Source organism: Schistocerca gregaria, chromosome 4 (assembly GCF_023897955.1).
Source record: "Schistocerca gregaria isolate iqSchGreg1 chromosome 4, iqSchGreg1.2, whole genome shotgun sequence".
Classification (NCBI taxonomy): Eukaryota; Metazoa; Arthropoda; class Insecta; order Orthoptera; family Acrididae; genus Schistocerca; species Schistocerca gregaria.
In genome coordinates, this window is record NC_064923.1 from 216,874,267 (window position 1) to 216,889,785 (window position 15,519).

Consider the following 15,519-nt stretch of genomic DNA (forward strand, 5'->3'; position numbering starts at 1 on the left):
AACCAAAATCTACTGCTTATTAATGAAACAGACCAACACCATCCCTCCACCAAATGTAACCCAACAAACCAGCACTCACGGAATGCAAAGAAACCAACAGAATGCCACTCAGTGCTGTTTTCATACCATATTTACTGATGAGCTACAATTAAAACAAATTGTGACAAAGGAGGTTAAAAAAACATTACATTATATTACAAAAATATGCAGTACAATTATACTATGCATTCAAATCATTAAGTAACTGGTGTGGAGCTCACCAATAAAACAGACCAAAGATTTTTCAAATTGATGAACTGCATCCACACAATCCATCCACCATAGGGGAGCACATAAGCCAGCTCAGTTATATGCAGCAAAATGTAGAAAAAATTGTCATTGGATATAATCAGTGTATTTATTACACCTACCATTTATTTCATATGAACTACACAAGCCAATAAATTGTAATGAGGAAGGAGACTTTATTAAATACAATACTAATTACATTACATAATTAACAATATAATACAATTGTTAATGCAAACACCAAGTCTGCAGTTTGCTATTGAAGTAGACCAAAGTTTTTTTAATGGACAGGCTGTGCCCACAGAAGTCACCCCATCAATCAGGAACATAGAAAACTGGCTTACAATAATACAGACTGCTGTGGAAAATAAATGTCAGTGGGCATAGTCAGCACTAAAGCCCTACATTTGTCCAACAGTATGAGCCACAGACGCAAATGAATAATTGTAAATTGAGATGATTAACATATCTGATATAAGACACAAACTGCGCCTAAACAAGAATCAGTCAAAATTTCAGTATGTATATAGTCTGTACTGTTGAGTATATAGTCATAAATCACAGATCAGTTTCAAGCAAGGGCAACGGTCAAAATGTAGTGAAATGTACATGGATAAAAACTGTGATGACACAGAGTTCACTTAAAATTTAACAGCCTCTAAATGGCATGAAGGAAATTAAAAGCAAAAGAGATCTAAGATATTTAGATGTGCTGTAAAATATAAAATGGCCTACTAACATAGAAACTGATATTTAGTTTTAATCATTGATTACATTGTGCAGTAATGCTATGTAATTTTGTAAGACCGCTAGTCTTAATTTTAATGAAACCTCTTTCCTCATTACATTTTATTACATTGAAAATAAGCAAAGTCCTATGCATCTTGAGATTTATTTGCACTAAATTCTGTGGGAAAGATTTAATGCAATAAATTAAAAGATTATTTCTTGGAAGTTATGTGAACTGACGTACAGCTGTTACATCTTCTAGTGTGCCAGAGTGCATGTACCTCATTTGTCACTACGTCTCAGTATACTTTTTGTCATTCACATATCAACATGTCTGGTGAAATGGTGTCTACATTTCTCAAAACTATTTTTATTTTGTGACAAAGCTTGTACGACTGATTAATGTGGCTGTACCATCTACGTGCGCAATGACACAAATTACGTAAAATACTGGGTTTACTTAGATACGGAGATGGTGCTGCGTTTGCTAATAAAGATTTCTGGTCCTTCATTTTACATAATTTGGAGACATTGTGCATCAAGCGACCTTTGTATGTTTATTATCTTAGGTCTGAAGATAGTCATCGTTGGCTGAAATTAATTCCATGATCAATTACCTTATGATCTGTTACAAGATTTATAAAAAACAATTTTTTTCTGGATCACTGTAAAACCTTTTGCAAATATGTTGCATCTTGTGAATTTACATATATGTTTCTGTGGGGCTTTGGTGCAGTCTTTGTTGAAACTGTTGAAAACTTTCTCAAAACTTAAGCATCTCATGCATGGTGGTAATTCATACTCATTGCTCCATTCTGTAATTACATTTGTGACTTGCTTATGGTCCATAAAGCTACCTTGATCCTATGGTGGATTAAAATTTAATTTTTTTGCTTTTAAATTGTTGATAATGTTAACTAGCCACAAATAATCCTGTCTAATAGAGAGTGTCATGACGGATACAGGGATTAATGAACTCAAGGCCATTTTAGTGAGGCTCAAAACCATATCAACAAAAACCACTAAAAATAAATGCAAAATATATCTCTTTAAAATAGCAGTTAAAAATTCGCTCTATGCCTACCTTAGGAGAGTCTCCACTCCTTCCAAGCTAGTTATGTAAGTGTGGACCAGATATGGCTCAAATTCAAAGATACAGTATCAACAGCAATAGATAGATTAATGCCGCATAAGATAATAAGAGACGGGACTGATCCACCATGATACACAAAACATGTCAGAACACTGTTGCAGAAGCAACAAAAAAGTCTTGCCAAATTCAGAAGAATGCAAAATCCCCAAGACTGGCTAAGTTTCACAGAAGTTCGAAATTTAGTGGGGACGTCAATGCAAGATGCTTTTAATAGTTTCCATGAAACAGTGTATCAAAATATGGTAGAAAACACAAAGAGATTCTGGTCATATGTAAAGTACACCAGTGGCAAAAAAACAGTCAATACCATCACTATGCAATAGCGATGGAAATGTTACCAATGATGATGCCACTAAAGCGGAGTTACTAAATACATTTTTCTGTTATTCCTTCATGAAAGAAGATGAAGTAAATTTGAAACAAGAACAGCTGTTATTATGAGTGACATAAAAGTAGATATCTTAGGTGTTGTGAAACAATTCAAAGAAGGAAGGCAAGTCTTCCGGTCCAGATGGCATACCAGTCAGGCTCCTTTCAGAGTATGCGGACGCAATAGCGTCTTTCTTAACAATCATATACAACCACTCAGTTGAAGAAAAGTCTGTTCCTAAAGACTGGAAAGGAGCACAGGTCACACCAGTATCCAAGAAAGTAAATAGGAGTAACCCATTGAATTACAGACCCATATCACTGACTTCAATTTGCAGTAGGATTTGGAGCATATACTGTACTCGAACATTGTGAATCACCTTGAAGAAAATGACTTATTGATACATAACCAACATGGATTCACAAAATATCATTCTTGTGCAACACAGCTAGCCCTTTATTCCCATGAAGTAATGAGTGCTGTTGACAAGGGATCTCAGATCAATTCCATATTCATAGATTTCCGAAGGCTCTTGATACCATTCCTCACAAGCCACTATTAATCAAATTGTGTGCATATGGAGTATCGTCTCAGCTGTGTGACTGAATTTGTGATTTCCTCTCAGAGAGGTCACTGTTGGTAGCGATAGACGGTAAATCATCGAGTAGAACAAAAGTGATACCTGGTGTTCCACGAGGTAGTGTCATAGGCCCTCTGCTGTTCCTGATTTACATAAATGATCTAGGTGATAATCTGAGCAGCCCCCTTAGATTGTTTGCAGATGACGCTGTAATTTACTGCCTAGTACAATCACGAGACAATCAGTTCCAATCACAAAATGATCTAGAGAGAATTTCTGTATGACGTGAAAAGTGGGAATTGGCACTAAACAAAGAAAAGTGCGAGGCCATCCACATGGGTACTAAAAGAAATCCGATAAATTTTGGGTATATGATAAATCGCACAAATCTAAGGTCTGTCAATTTGACTAAATACCTAGGAATTGCAATTACAAGTAATTTAAATTGGAAAGACCACATAGATAATATTGTGGGGAAGGCGAAACAAAGACTGCACTTTGTTGGCAGAACACTTGGAAGATATGACAAACCTGCTAAAGAGACAGCCTATATTACACTTCTCTGTCCTCTGCTGGAATATTGCTGGGCAGTGTGGGATCCTTACCAGGTAGGTTTGACAGAGGACATCGAAAAAGTGCAAAGAAGGGCAGCTCGTTTCGTATAATTGCGCAATAGGGGTGAGAGTGTCACTGATATGATATGTGAGTTGGGGTGGCAGTCACTGAAACAAAGGCGATTTTCTTTGCGATGAGATCTATTTATGAAATTTCCATCACCACCTTTCTCTTCCAAATGTGAAAATATTTTGTTGACACCCATCTACGTAGGGAAAAATGATCATCATACTAAAATAAGAGAAATCAGAGGTCAAACGGAAAGATTTAGGTGTTCGTTTTTCCCATGTGCCATTCGAGAGTGGAATGGTAGAGAAGTAGTGCGGAAATTCTTCGAAAAACCCCCTGCCAGGCTGCGAATTGCAGAGTAACCATGTAGATGTAGGTGTCGATGTAAAGAGTGGAGGAAGGGCTGATAGTTGATAGCTTACTCTGTCTTGTCTGTCCCCGTTCTTGTGGAGTTAAACAATCACTTCCTTGTTCTAGTATTAGAAATTTATTTTCCTCTACAGATTTTCTGTAAAGAATTTTTTACATTCATTCAGTATTTTGTTTCCTTCATACCTCTATCAGTCTGGAATACTTTTGAATTTCATCTTTATTATTGACTACTGTGTTCCTTATTAATGACCTAACTATAGGCAGGTCCCATTCATACTGGGGTTTGAGTGACCTACCCTCCCTTTTTAACCTTCACCAACCTATAAATATTTTTTCCTGTATGGAGGAGATGTTAGTTCTTTGATCTAAGTAGTGGTTCACTTTTGCTTTTATACGTAAAGTCCAGCATACCATTCCCTCATCACCATCTGACTTAATTCGACTCCATTTACTTTTGTTTGTTCTTCTTATAACCTCTTTTCAAGACCTTAACCATTCCTTCAACTGATTATCCAAGTCCTTGTTATCTCTGGAAGTTACAGTGTCATTGGCAAACCTTAAAATTTCTGTTTTTTCTTCCTGAACTTTAATTACCTTTCCAAATTTTTCCTTTACTGCTTTCTCAGTCTACAGGGCTGGATAACATGGGAGACAGGCTACAGCTCTGTCTCACTTTTTTCTTATTTACGTCCTTCGTTTCAAGTCCTTTGACTCTTATAATTGCAGTCTGATTTCTATGAAAGTTGCAGATAATCTTTCACTTCCTGTGAGTTTTCCTTAATAATTTCATACTTCTGAAGAATGCTCCAAAAGTAAACTGAAAAACTTTGCTGTATTGTAGAATGTGCATTGAAGCACGAACGGACAAACAAAAGATGCTGTAAGTCTCTTCCAGTGGTAATACAGAACATCAGGAATACTGTACCACACCTAATTCACCCAACTCAAATCTGCTGGACTTTTTTCTCTGAGGCCATTGGAAAAAAAGTATGTTCATACTACATTTTTGTGGACTCAGTTGCATTGTTGTTGAGAGGATATGTAATAGCACATGGAACTATCCTCACAACATTAAGCATGTTTTAGGACTGGTTGATAGATGTCAGGCATATTTGTTGCTGAAAGTGCAGATGTAACATTTTCTGTAACATTATTTGTTGCCTTTTAGCTTTACCTTTAATAATAGTGCAAACCTCTCCAAACTTATTTTGTTTGTTTTGTAATTTTATTTATTTATCTTGACTGACTGCCATAGTGCCCAGTAGAGAAAATGTAAGTAAGCCCTGCTATGATGCCATATCAGTTAGTGTATTTCTCTGTGTTGTTAATGCTCTGAAGCAGCATCGTATGAAATGTTCAGAAATAGATTTTTTATTCTCAGTTTACACATTAAAGTATATCATAGTTAAGTGTTTTTGGTATAATTTTGAAATGTCTCATTTCTTTACATCCAGCACTCTAAATTCTACCATTGCCATCAGCACTTCATGTATTTATTATTTTTTATTATAATAATTATGGCACGTTTAGCATTATTGAAAGAATTCTTGTAGGACCACCATCTCGCAAAACTATTATCATAGAGCTTGAAGACAAAAATATTTAAAAAACTTAATGTGTATCAGCAGACTGTAACTATTTTCTTCATTTATTTTCAGGAGATCAGAGCTTCATAGTCTCTGGAACAGAAGCAGATGTAGTTCATGAAGAAAATCTTATTCGTTTGAGCAGAATGTCACATGAAGAAATCCTGTCAGAACAACAGAAGCTGATGTCTTCATTAGACCCAAAAGTTCTTCAGTTTATTCTCTCAAGAAGGAATCCTTCCAAAAATGCTTCTGTGGACACAAAAGGGGATGAAAATATGACAGGAATCCATGAAGAATGTGATGAATCCCAAATGGAAACAGAAGGGACTGAAACTATAAATACACTGTTGACAGAGTCGCACCCTTCATCTCAGTTAAATTCTGAAATGGAGACAGAGGAAGCCTTCACAGCTCATACCACGACAACAGACACTGATATATTACATGCAGTTCCATTAGTCTCAGAGTCCAGTAATAAATGGCTGCACATGGATGTAGTAGAAGTAGAAAAGCTTAAGTGGATGTCAGAAATACCTGAACCTCCACCCTTGCCTTCAGACAAAGCATATGCCGCTAGGTTTGATTTTCAAGGTAATTTTTCCCTTTCATTCTGTTGTCCTGGTGCAGTCCTAAAAGCTATTTTGACACTCTCCTTAAATGCTTTGACATTTTTCAGCTATCTGCTATGGTTCTCCTTTTTTTCTGAACAGTACCTGATCACAAAATCAAACAATGGAAACTCCACATTAAATTGCTGGCAGACACAATTAAAAGTCACTTCTGTGTTAGCTTTTGGCAGAAGCCTTCATGAGAAAAAGAAACAGAAACACACATTTATTCACACAAGCGGGCACATCTCATGCCCACATGACTGGCATCTCCAGCAGTTCAGAGCAGAATGTGAAAGTGTCTTGTAATTGTGCTGGTCTGCAACTTAATGTGTCCCCTTTACATTGTAACAATATTATGAAACGAAAAGATACTACTCACCATACAGTAGAGGTACCGAGTCGCAGGTAGGCACAACAAAAAGACTGTCACACAATAAGCTTTTCACCAAAAAGGCGTTTGTCAAAAATTGACAAAACACACACACACACACACACACACACACACACACACACACACACACACACACACACAATCTCAGTCTGTTTGTTTGTTTGTTTGTGTGCGTGCGTGCGTGTGCGTGAGCGTGACCGGGGGGGGGGGGGGGGTTAAGAGGAAGTAATTTGTGTTAAATAAGATTACAATTTTCTTGTTTCTTAATTTGGTCACTGATAAGCAATGATAGTTCTTGGAAAGGACACCATTGTAATCCTCTTCATCTGTCTCAGTATATGCATAAAACTTCTTACGTGTTGTAGCTTTCCTTTCATTCATTTAAAAGTTTCAGTATCTAGTACAGTTTAGTTCCCTTGATCACCAAGCAAAGTTAATGGCTTCAAAACAGTTTGTAACAGAATTATTGTAAGTAAAAAGGCTACTCATTATTGTCACACAAACACAGTTGCATTGTAATAGTATAGTGGATTCATTTCCCAAAACATTTATTCGGCTGAGTTCTGTATAACTTGCTCTTTGGCTGCTGTTGTAGACTGTCAAAGAGCCTGAGTAAGCTAATTATTTTGTGAAGATCGCCTCAGATTGTAGGGCTGCCATTGTGGCTGCAATAATAAAATATCAAAAAGGTGAACCTAATTATTCTACAGAGATCTTCTATGTTTGATATAATCACTTCTCATTCTAATTAATGATTTTGTAAGCTGATCCCATTATATGACAGGAGAACTATGTTACAGTTTGGTATGATTAGTAGAGCATAAAGAACTTTCTTTTTGGGAGTGATGATACATGCTAATTTCTTGTGTAATCTTCTCCAGAAGCCACATACAGCCACATATATCCAAGAAAATGTGGATTTCTACACTGTCATCACATCACATATGTTCACTGTTGGGTAATATAATAGTTATAAATCACTAAGATTAGTTGGTAAAGTATGAAATCTGTTTATGTAAAGAGAATACAGGATAATTTACCAGATCTGGACAATCCAGGTTTTGTTCTCCATGATTTTACCAAATTACTCCAGGCAAATGCTGACATACTTCCTACTAATTAACAAAATAAAAAAAAGGTACCTCTTCATCAGACATCATTATAACCTCTGTCAATTGCATAGTGCCTAATTGTGGAATAGTGACATTACATGTAGTGTTTCTTATATTTAATTACTAATGAAGTGCCAAGCTACAGCTAATACATCCTATCAGTCCAAAAACAGACCCCCGTCCATCTGAGTATGTGCAACATTTATACAATGATGTGAAACTGCCAAAAATGGTCTTCTTTGATATGTTGTTAAACTTGCACCCCACGATGTCTTGAATGTTGATTATTCCATCAAAATGCTGACTCTCTGTGTGAATTTATGCATTTTCTCATTTTGTTGTACATTCATATTGATAAAATCAAGTCTCATCACCTGTGATAACTTTTTGCCAGAAAAGAATTGTATATGGCAGAAAGCCATGCATCATTGTTTTTATTTGTGTGTGTGTGTGTTCTTTTTTTCTGGGGGTGGGGGGGCGGGGGTGTACACTTGCATACACTTTTCTCATCTTCAAAGCAGTCTGGAGAATGTCTTGAACACTTGATTTAGAGATATTACTCCATTGTTTTATAACGTCAAGTTGAACACACATATTTCGAAACAACACAACACATATAAATCACTGAGCAAGTTGACAAAAAGCAAGACATGTGAACACGGTAACAATCAAATGAACACTGAGTCCAAGTCTAGCAGCCGCTGGCTGGCTGGCCGCTTAGGTGGCGCAGCTGCTGCGTGGCTGGCAGACAGCGCCGCATGTAGACGACGCACGTAATTGTGTGGTGGCACTTTGAATGATCGGCGATCACAACACTTTTCCCCCCTTTGAAATTTTTGCGCTGGTCTAGATGGAGTTGGCCTATAGATTGCTAACGTCCGTAGGTGTTGTTTGACTGGCCGTAAAGTCTTGAGGAGGAGGCTTCCCGTACGGACGGAAGTGTCTCCAATGATACCGGGTCGAGATGACTGGTGATGTAGGGGTCGAATCTGCTAGGGCCCTGTGCACCAATCTGCCCGTTGCGGCAAGTCCAGTTGATATAACAGCAGACATGGGCGATGTGTCGGCGTCTGTAGGAGAATGAGGCGAGTAGATTGACTGTGACAGACGATGGTCATCTGGTTCCTGCATGGGCACATCTCCTGGTGGCGTCCGTTCTTGTGAGAGGGCTGCGTTGTGAGTAATGAGACATGCCAAGATCCTGAGCATCGGGTAGAGCCGAAGGTGGTGTAGCGGCATTCGGAATAGGCGTTGCCAGTACACGAGGCAGAAGCTGGTCCGAATGACGCACTGCACGGCCGTGTCCGTCTAGATTTCATACAGGCATTGGCCACGGTGTCGTAAGATGTGGCCTGGACTCCATTTTGGCTGCCTGCCACATCCCTGTACCCAGACAAGGTCATCGGCGGTGAGCCTGCCAAGCGAAGGCACCCGCGGCCATGAGGTGGAAGGCCACAGAAGATGAAGCAGCGTGCGGGGCTGTCGGCCATGTAAGAGCTCAGCCGGGCTGTGGTCGCCCATGGGGGTGAAACGGTAAGAAGCCAGAAACTGGAGAAGTGCATCATCAGCAGCAGAAGAAGTCAGGAGTTTCCGTATCTGAGCCTTAAATGTTCGGACCAGTCATTCAGCCTCACCATTTGATTGTGGATGGAACGTAGGGGCTGTGACATGCATAATGCTGTGACGAGCACAAAAATCTGCAAATTTGGAAGAGGCAAATTGCGGACCATTATCAGTAACAAGAGTAGAGGGGAGGCCTTCCAAATAAAAAATGCGGGCGAGAGCACTTGTGGTTGCCGTGGTGGTAGACGATGTGCAGCGGACAATGAAAGGAAAGTTGGAGTAGGCATCAATTACGAGGAGCCAATAAGTACCTAAAAAAGGTCCCGCGAAGTCAGCATGAATGCACTCCCAGGGCATCTCAGGTGAAGGCCACAGTGACAAAGATGACTTCAGGGCAGCGGCCTGTGACAAACAAGGGCCGCAGGCAGCGACCATGTGTGCTATTTCAGAGTTGATGCCAGGCCAGTACACATGACGGTGCGCCACAGATTTTGTGCGAGAGACACCCCAGTGCCCTAGGTGAAGGAGCCGCAAGACCGAAGCATGCAAAGACGCAGGTACCACAACACGCGGTGAAGCATTGTCAGTGGAAAGGAGGATAACACCATCCCTAGCTGTGAGGTGGTAGCGCAAAGTGTTGTATTTCTGCAACGGGTCAGAAATCTTAGCGGACGGACAATCTGACCTACCCTTCTGAATACAGCATAAAACCTGTGAGAGGGTAGGATCAGAACCCGCAGCAGCCGCCAGCCAGTCCCCGGTGATGGGGAATCCGTCCACAATCCGCTGCTCGGCAACATCCAGGTGGAAACACAAAAGTTCGTCCCTATCGAATGCCAGATCAGAACCCATGGGAAGGCGAGACAGTGCATCAGCATTCGCATGTTGAGCTGTCGGCCGGAAATGAATCTCATAATTGAAACAAGACAAGTAAAGAGCCCAACACTGGAGGCAGTGTGCAGCCTTGTTGGGAAGTGACGATGATGGATGAAACAAGGAAACAAGTGGTTTGTGATCCGTAACAAGATAAAATTTGGATCCATAGAGAAAAACACCAAACTTATGAAGAGCATAAATAATGGCCAAAGCTTCTTTTTCAATTTGAGAATACTTTTGTTGGGCATCCATGAGCGTTTTGGAGGCATAAGCAATGGATTGTTCAGAGCCGTCAGAAAAACGGTGCACAAGGACTGCATCGACCCCATATTGAGAGGTGTCCGTGGCAAGAACAAGATGTTGGCCAGGTTGATAAGTAGCCAGGCACGGGGCCTGTTTCAGCATAGTTTTCAATCTCTGGAAAGCAGCATCGCATGACGCGGACCAGTGAAAAGGCACGTTTTTATGCAACAGGTGATGCAAGGGTTGAGCCACCGAAGCAGCAGGTTGTAAAAACTTGTGATAGTATGCTATTTTCCCCAAGAAGGCCTGCAGTTCCTTAACAGATGTAGGGTGAGGAAGGGCATCGATCGCAGCAACAGTTTTCTGAAGCAGACGAATACCATCCCGAGAGAGTTGTAATCCCAAGTACATGATAGATGCCTGAAGAAATTGTTACTTCTGAAGATTACACTTAAGACCGGCAGTCTGTAAGACATGAAAAAGTGTTTGGAGATTCTGAAGATGTTCTTCAGTGGTGGAGCCAGTGACAACAATGTCGTCCATGTAATTTATACACCCAGGGGCAGGGAGCAATAATAGTTTCAAGAATCTCTGAAAGAGAGTAGGGGCGCGGGCAACCCCGAATGGCAATAGTTGGTATTGTAGAAGCCGAAAGGCGCATTAAGGACCAGAAACTGCCGGGAAGCAGCATCGAGAGGAAGTTGATGATAAGCTTCTGACAGGTCAATTTTAGAAAAATACTGGCCTCTCGCAAGTTTAATGAACAGTTCTTCAGGTCGTGGCATAGGGTAAGTGTCGATGAGGCATTGTGCATTTACAATGGCTTTAAAATCGCCACAGAGACGAATATCACCATTGGGCTTAGCAACGACGATGACTGGAGAGGACCACTCCCTGGAACTGACAGGAAGCAAGACCCCTGAAGTAGTGAGACGATCCAGCTCCTGTTTTACCTGATCATGAAGAGCCAAAAGAATGGGCCGAGCCTGAAAAAACTTAGGCCAAGCAGTGGGTTTGAGCGTGATATGAGCTTCAAAGTCGTTTGCACGGCCTAACCCAGGAGAAAAAAGGGACAAAAATGTCGTTGACAAGGAATCCAATTGAGTATAAGGAATAGCATCAGAGACTATATTGACAGAGTCATCTACGGAGAACCCAAAAACGCGAAAGGCATCGAAACCAAAAAGATTCTCTGCGTTACTCTGGTCGACTACAAATATGGGAACAGTGCAAACAACGGATTTGTAAGATACCTCAGCATTAAATTGTCCCATGAGAGAAATCTTCTGTTTATTGTACATCCGTAATTGCCGAGTAACAGATGATAGGAGTGGAGAACCCAGCTGAAGATATGTCTGAGAATTAATTATAGTGGCAGCAGAACTGGTATCCACCTGCATGCAAACATCCCACCCAAGGATTTGGACAGTAAAGAATAACTTCCCTGAAAGAGAAGAAGTGCAGTTGACAGACAACACAGACGCAGAATCAGCTTCATGGTCATGAATATCATGTGTGTGGTCGGATTTGCAAACGGCAGACACATGACCCTTCTTTTTGCAATTGTGACACAGGGCCCAACGTTGGGGACAATCCTCGTGTGAATGCTTCGTAAAACACCACGGACATGAAGGAAGTTGCGGGGGTTTTGCTGCAGTTTCTTAGCAGGTTGTTTGCGGTTAGGCCGAGGCTGCGCGTGGGAGTGCACTGGTGCCATGTCGGCCGGTGGGGACGCACTGCACGTGTCGTCAACAGCACACAGAGGTTTTATTTCTCTGACATCACTCCACGCCTCTATTTGCGCCCCAGCGGCGCGAGAAATTTCAAAAGACTGCGCAATGGAGAGAAGTTCATCTAGAGTCGGATTTGCCAACTGAAGGGCACGTTGCCAAACTTCTTTGTCGGGCACTGACCGGATAATAGCATCGCGTACCATGGAATCGGCATAGGATTCTTTGTGAACGTCAGATACAAATTGACACTTTCGACTGAGGCCGTGAAGTTCTACAGCCTAAGTGCGATAGGATTGATGTGGCGGTTTTTGACAACGATAAAAGGCAACACGAGAGGCTACCACATGTGTTTGCTTGTGAAAATAGACAGACAGAAGTGAGCACATTTCAGCAAAAGACAAAGACGCAGGATCTTTCAAAGGAGCCAATTGTGACAGCAACCGAAACATTTGAGGTGAAATCCATGAAAGGAACAGGGACTTAAATGTTTGTTCGTCCGTGACATGAAATGCCAAGAAGTGCTGTCGAAGACGTTTTTCGTAATCAGACCAGTCTTCCGCCGTCTCGTCATAAGGAGGAAAAGGAGGTATAGACAACGCCGAGAAATGCCCCGCATTTGATGCCGCGACGAAATCGCGAATTGCTGATGTTAGAAGCGTTTGCTGTTCAGTGAGACCTTGCAATAGTTGCTCGACAGTAACCATGGAAACCTGTGGGTCAACGATGAAAAGAAAAAATCCACTACCTCGTCGCCAATTTTTATAACATCAAGTTGAACACATATATTTCGAAATGACACTACACATATAGGTCACTGAGCAAGTTGGCAAAGCAAGACATGTGAACATGGTAACATTCGAATGAGCACTGAGTCCAAGTCTAGCGGCCGCTGGCTGGCTTAGGTGGTGCAGCTGCTGCATGGCTGGCAGACAGCACCGCATGTAGACGACACGCGTAATTGTGTGGCGCACTTTGAATGATCGGCGAGTCACAACACATTGCAATTTGTGACACAACATCTTTGACACAGCAATCAAACGTCTACTTTTTAACGTTGTCTCCTCACAATTGAGTGGTGAAATACATCTGAGATAGTGACAGTAGTTAGCTCGAGCTGTGCTGATGTCGCTTTTACAACAGGAATATAATCACTCTCAGAACTTGATGGACCAATATTGATGATTGGAAATCAGGTATTATTGTTCTTAAGCATCTTTACTCATTGTCTATTCCTCCATTCATTAGGCACTCCTTGTTATCCATCTTTTGCCTTTTTTCTAGTTTTTTACACACACAAACTTTCCAAACTGTTTATAACTTAATTTTTTTTTCTTTCTGCACAGGTATGTTACTGCCATATGCTGATGAGTCATTAGATGTAAATAAAGGTCTTCATCATCATGGAGAGGAACCAGGCAGACCTGGCTACACCTTACAAGAACTGTTCCAGTTGACAAGAAGTTCTGTTTTACAGCAGCGAGTACTCTCAATAACAATTATTGCAAATATTCTTGAGAAGGTAAGGAAATTATAAGCCTTATCATTAAATTTTTTTACAGCTCGAAACATGTATTTAACATGCATGGGCAATGTTACAGTAATTACATTTAGATTATTGATACACAATATATATATAGACTACATGCTATTAAATAAAAGATAATTGCAGTATATTTAACATAGCTTTCCTGAGGTCAAATCATGTCAGCACCATACTGTATGGGCACTTCAATAGAAGCCATTTTTTAAATTCATTTTTAAAAATTCTACCAGAAAGCTGTTTCAGGTTGTTTGGCAGTAAATTATCAAATATTGCTCCCTTAATGAATGGGGTATTTCTTGTTGGATTCAATCTTCTGCTCACCATATGAAAGTCTGATTTGTGTCTTGTATCATAATCATGGCTTTCCATATTCCTGTTTGTCACTTTTTTGTCTTTTTTCACTAATAATATTGATCGAAACATGTTTACTGCATAGATAGTTATAATATTAAAATTAATAAACAGGTTTTTGCATGAAGTTCTGTGTCTTACTTTTGCCATAGTTCTTATTACTCTTTTCTGCTATCAAAATACCCTTCTTATATTGTATTGGCTACACCCACAATACAATTCCATAAGATAGATGGGGATACACCAACCCAAAATATGCTATTTTTATTGCTTCAATATTTAGATATTGAACTAATCTCCTTAGTAAATACAGACTAGATGTTATTTTACCACATACATGATCTATTTGCTGATTCCACGAACGTCTGCCATCTACATGTATCCCCAGAAATTTACATTCTGAAGAGGTATTTTCCTGAATGTCCTCATTTACAACGTTTGAGCCACTTGTCTTAAAATAAATTAAATTAGTTTTGTTAATATTGACCCTCAGGTTTTCTTTTTCAAAATGTGTTTGGGCTTTTTCAACAAAATTCTGTATCATTGAATTTAGCGTATCATTACTACGTGCCCAGCAAACCCCAGAGGTGTCATCAGTATACATAGTAATATGATGACTGCTGTCTAATCCTTTTGGGAAATCATTCACGTAGCAAATAAACAAGAAGGGGCCCAAGATAGAGCCTTGTGGCACACCAAAATTTATATTTCTTACCTTTGATCTTCTTTTTTCGATTACCTCTTCATTATCATACACAACTTGTGTGCATTGTTGTAAAAGCAACAGTTTCCCACTGACACCATTACAAGCAAGTTTACTTAAAAGAGCGCCATGATGGACTCGGTCAAACGCTTTAGAAAGATCTAATTCTACATCAGCATCTACATTTACATGATTACTCTATAATTACCGTATGGAAACTATAGAGTGCAACTCAACACATAGTGAAGGTGTAGCGGCCCCCCCCCCTCCCCCCCCCCCCTCCAAAACACACACACACACACACACTTGGCTCTTGGGCACTAAGACCAGACTCTGTAATTACTCTATAATTCACACTTAAGTATTTAGTAAAGGTGGTTTCATAGAATCCTTGTCAACAATTTCTCTATGATTCCATTTGGGAGTTGCATGTGAGAAACATCTTTCCATGCAATCATGATTTCTCATTTTTTGCCATGAAGGTCATTTCTCCCTAATCAGGTGGAAGTCAACAAAATATCTTTGCATATGTTAAAAAATGACAAAATTCCTCCAGCTGCATCAAGGTGTTGGTTTTATTGACGACTAGTTTCAATGTTGCTACAATATCATCTTCAGGCCCATACTTGTTGTCAGCAACCATATGTGTCTAACACTAGTAGTTGGTGAGATAGGCGCCTATCTCACA

The 15,519-nt window shown here is 40.1% G+C and overlaps 1 protein-coding gene across 2 annotated transcripts in view; it reads left to right on the forward strand.

Annotated features, from left to right (window-relative positions):
• Window positions 1-15,519, forward strand: part of LOC126267086 (RNA polymerase II-associated protein 1) — a 182,477-nt gene that overhangs the window by 66,851 nt on the left and 100,107 nt on the right. For both annotated transcript variants that reach the window (XM_049971952.1, XM_049971953.1), the window contains exons 5-6: window positions 5,775-6,296; window positions 13,578-13,753. In XM_049971952.1, the coding sequence (XP_049827909.1) occupies window positions 5,775-6,296; window positions 13,578-13,753 (698 nt within the window). The remainder of the gene's footprint in view (window positions 1-5,774; window positions 6,297-13,577; window positions 13,754-15,519) is intronic.